This window comes from Octopus bimaculoides, chromosome 27 (assembly GCF_001194135.2).
Source record: "Octopus bimaculoides isolate UCB-OBI-ISO-001 chromosome 27, ASM119413v2, whole genome shotgun sequence".
In the NCBI taxonomy this organism is placed as follows: Eukaryota; Metazoa; Mollusca; class Cephalopoda; order Octopoda; family Octopodidae; genus Octopus; species Octopus bimaculoides.
The window spans coordinates 21620643-21624666 of record NC_069007.1 but is presented as its reverse complement, the minus strand read 5'-3'; the positions used below and the strand labels follow the sequence as shown (position 1 = coordinate 21624666).

Here is a 4024-nt window from a genome sequence, read left to right as displayed (position 1 = left end):
ATTTGTGTGTGTGTGTGTGTAGAGAGAGAGAGGGGGAGGGAGAGAAGCAAGGGAAAGAATGTTAAATAAGAGAAAAGTTCTTGGTCTCAATTTTTTTTATTTGAGGGGAGGGGGAATGTACATGTTTGTGGGTGGATGTGCATATGATTGCATGTGTGTATATATATATGTATGTATATATGTGTGTATATATATATATGTATATATATATATTTGTGTATATATATATGTGTGTATATATATGTGTGTGCATATATATATATGTGTGTATATACATGTGTGTGTATATATATATATGTTTATATATATATAAACAAACTTTGGTTGTAGAACAAACAAATTTAAGGTCATCCAACTAATATATATATCACATCTCGAACATTTAATCTCATATAAAGAAACATAATGCTTGCTTTTTTCTTATACATAGAATACGGATGTACAAAATCACAGAAGATGAAACATTACTTCATTTGGACAGGCATATAGACAAAAAAAAGGGAGTACAGTCTATTGCGTATAGAAAAAAATGTTTTAAAATTAATACTACAATGTCTACAAAAAATTTTTTTAGCATTATAAAATCTAAAATATACATAAATAAATATATAAATACGTATATAAGAAACATATAAATACATAGGATATAGAATATAGATAAAAGTTCATTGATTAAGAATTTTTTACCTTAAAAAGTAACTTTTAATCGAAAAAAATTCTTAATCGGTGAATTTTTGTATAATTTATGTATTTATATGATTCTTATATACGTATTTTTATGTATATTTTTATATATTTATCTTATTTTAGGTTTTATAATGTTAAAACAATTTTTTCTAGACCCTGTAGTATTATTCTTTTACTTGTTTCAGTCATTTCACTGCGGCCATGCTGGAGCACCGCCTTTAGTCGAGTAAACCGACCCCAGGACTTATTCTTTGTAAGCATAGTACTTATTCTATCGGTCTCTTTTGCCGAACCGCTAAGTTACGGGGACGTAAACACACCAGCATCGGTTGTCAAGCAATGTTGGGACACACATATATGTGTATACGACGGGCTTCTTTCAGTTTCTGTCTACCAAATGCACTCACAAGGCTTTGGTCAGCCAGAGGCTATAGTAGAAGACACTTGCCCAGGGTGCCACACAGTGGGACTGAACCCGGAACCATGCGGTTGGTAAGCAAGCTGCGATAGACTGTACTCCCTTTTTTTTGTCTATATGCCTGTCCAAATGAAGTAATGTTTCATCTTCTGTGATTTTATACATCCGTATTCTATGTATAAAAGCATTATGTTTCTTTATAGTTGATTAAATGTTTGAGATGTGATATATATTAGTTGGATGACCTTAAATGTTTGTTCTACAACCAAAGTTTGTAAATTTGTTATACTCATCTCATTTACTTGAGCACTTCTCTAGCAGTCCTATTAACTCTCTTGTTCCTTATAAGAAACAACCACTATTATTATTGAGATATATATATATACATACATACATATGTCTTTATATGTGTGTATATGCAAATGCATATATGTATATTTATTTGCATCAGTTGAATAAAGTTAAACCATGGTCTTGTTTTCATGTTTTTTTTATTACTGTATTAAAAAAAAAATATTTTTACAATGCTGAACTGTGTTAAACATTAAAAAATATTCAGTAATGTTCGTTAATAATCATCAGACTTCAAAATGTGTTTAACAGAGAGAAGACCTCAACTGCAGTAATCATTAGATTTCAAAAAGTATTTATCTGACAAACGAAGGAAAATGTTAATTGAATTTTATAAACATTACTAAATATTTTTTTAGTGTTTCACACACTTCAACATTGTAAAAAAAAGTGAAAACCAAACCATGTTTTTCAACTGATATATTCTATACACATTTACACAAACTCAGAAAAGAAATATATTTATGCATATATATGTATATATCCCAATTTATATATCATTATATGTGTGCATATATGTGTGTGTCTGTATATATATATACACATTAAATATATACATATACTTTTAACATATATGCACACACATATGTACATACACACACACACGTATCATACATCCGTACATATACTCACTTAAATCATTAAATCATCTGGTTTTATTTCTGATCCATAAGAGACATACAATACACAAAAACATTCATAATGAAAAAAAAAGGTCTTTTTTTTTTGAGAACTGTGGGTTGAGGGGGTGGGGAAGATGTAAAAAAAAACTGAAAAAAAAAATTCCTAAATGAAATTTGAGAGTTTCAGCCTGATGGTGGCTGTTTCATCTCCTAGAGTTCATCTCTCACAAGTGTGTAACGGTTACGTGATGGTTTTAACTTCTTAAATGTCGACTCTGGCGGACTAGTGGGCTGTTTGGCATCCTGGTCATTGTTTGTCATCACTTTTATCTGAAAAGAGAAACAACAACAAAACAAATTAATCACAAAAATGAATTTTCCACATTTTCATTTGAGATGTGAGAGAGAGTAGGTTGGATAGGTCTTCTAATTCTAACGTTTGGTTTGGGTTGGATGTTAAAATGGAAATATAAAAAAAAAAACAGTATTTGGCAGGGTGTGTAGCTTGGAAGTGTGGGAGTGATAGAATGTAGATATGAGAGGGAGACTTACATCATCTGTAATCTGTGGGGGTTCAGTTGGGTCTGGCCCATGGTGGAATTCACGATGAAGCTTGCCAGAATGTAAATCATCAATGAACTGTTTCAATAAACTGGATTTTCTGCAACAAACAACAGACAAACATTAGCAAAACAATGCTGAGAGGGTATTAAAACAATAGTTAGATGGTAGCCTATCATAACAACGCTTGGAAGGTACCCAAAAGAGCCAAGACGCATGGCTCAGAGCATCAGGCCTACAACCATGATGTTGTGAGTTCAATTCCTGGGCTTGAACAAGACACTTTATTTCACTCAGCTGCAGAAATGAGTTGTGGCGAGATCACTGGTGCCAAGCTGTATCGGCCCCATTGCCTTTCCGTTGGATAACATCGGTGGCGGGGAGGTTGGTGTGCATGGTAAGTGCTAACCATTCACAGATTTGTGCCTCAGAGGAGAACATAATTGTTAAATTCACCAGCATCTACAACTAGTAGAGAAGTACTGAGGCAAGTGGCTTTGTGCTAAGAGGTTAAAATATGACAGGGCCAGGTGTCTTAGTGTCGACAATCACACAATATAAATGAAATAACTTACGCTATGTTTTCTTTGACAGAGTGTGGGAAGACGTACATATGCCTGAAGCTGTCGATGGCCAACACAGGTAAATCATTGGTGCTTTTACCCAGGTGATGTAAGGGATGAGTGAACTTGAGGCCATCAGCCGTCAGAAAGTTGACATTATCTGCAATGAACATCATCGACAGGAATGTGTTAGAGAAAGAATCAAGAATGGTTGGTGAGTATATATATATATATGTATGTATGTGGAGAGAGAGAGAGGGAAAGAAGAGAGACGAGAGTGAGATGAGAGAAAGAAACACGAGAGAGAGAGAGATAATAAAGAGAGAGAAAGACGAGAGAGAGAGAATAAAGAGTAAAAAGAAGAGAGAGACGAGAGAAAGAAGAGTGAGATGAGAGAAAGAAACACGAAAGACAGAGAAAGAGAAACGAGAGTGAGAGAAAGGAGAGACGAGAGTGAGAGACGAGAAAGAATAAAGACAGAGAGAGACGAGAGAGAATAAAGAGAGACGAGAGAGAGAGAATAAAGAGAGAGAGAAAAATAGAATGAAGATAGAGAGAGACGAGATAGAGAATAAAGAGAGAGACGAGAGAGAGAGAATAAAGAGTAAAAAGAAGAGAGGGACGAGAGAGAGAGAGAAAAGAGACGAGAGAGAGAGAGAAAGAAGAGTGAGATGAGAGAAAGAAACACGAAAGAGAGAGAGAGAGAGACAAAGAAGAGAGAGACGAGAGAGAGAGAATAAAGAGAGAGAGAGGGAAAGAAGAGAGAGAGAGAAGAGAGAGACGAGAGAGAGAGAGATAATAAAGAGAGAGAAAGAAGTGAG

General features: G+C 34.3%; 2 protein-coding genes across 2 annotated transcripts in view; both read right to left on the bottom strand.

Moving 5' to 3' along the window:
- Window positions 1-4024, bottom strand: part of LOC106876168 (uncharacterized) — a 197303-nt gene that overhangs the window by 29538 nt on the left and 163741 nt on the right. The window lies entirely within an intron of this gene.
- The window catches only part of LOC106881956 (endoplasmic reticulum resident protein 44), a 25213-nt gene continuing 23278 nt past the window's right edge, over window positions 2090-4024 (bottom strand). Inside the window, exons 11-13 of the mRNA XM_052977183.1 lie at window positions 3216-3363; window positions 2632-2740; window positions 2090-2409 (exon numbers count right to left, since the gene is read on the bottom strand). Coding sequence (XP_052833143.1) covers window positions 2290-2409; window positions 2632-2740; window positions 3216-3363 — 377 coding nt within the window. The 3' untranslated portion in view covers window positions 2090-2289. The remainder of the gene's footprint in view (window positions 2410-2631; window positions 2741-3215; window positions 3364-4024) is intronic.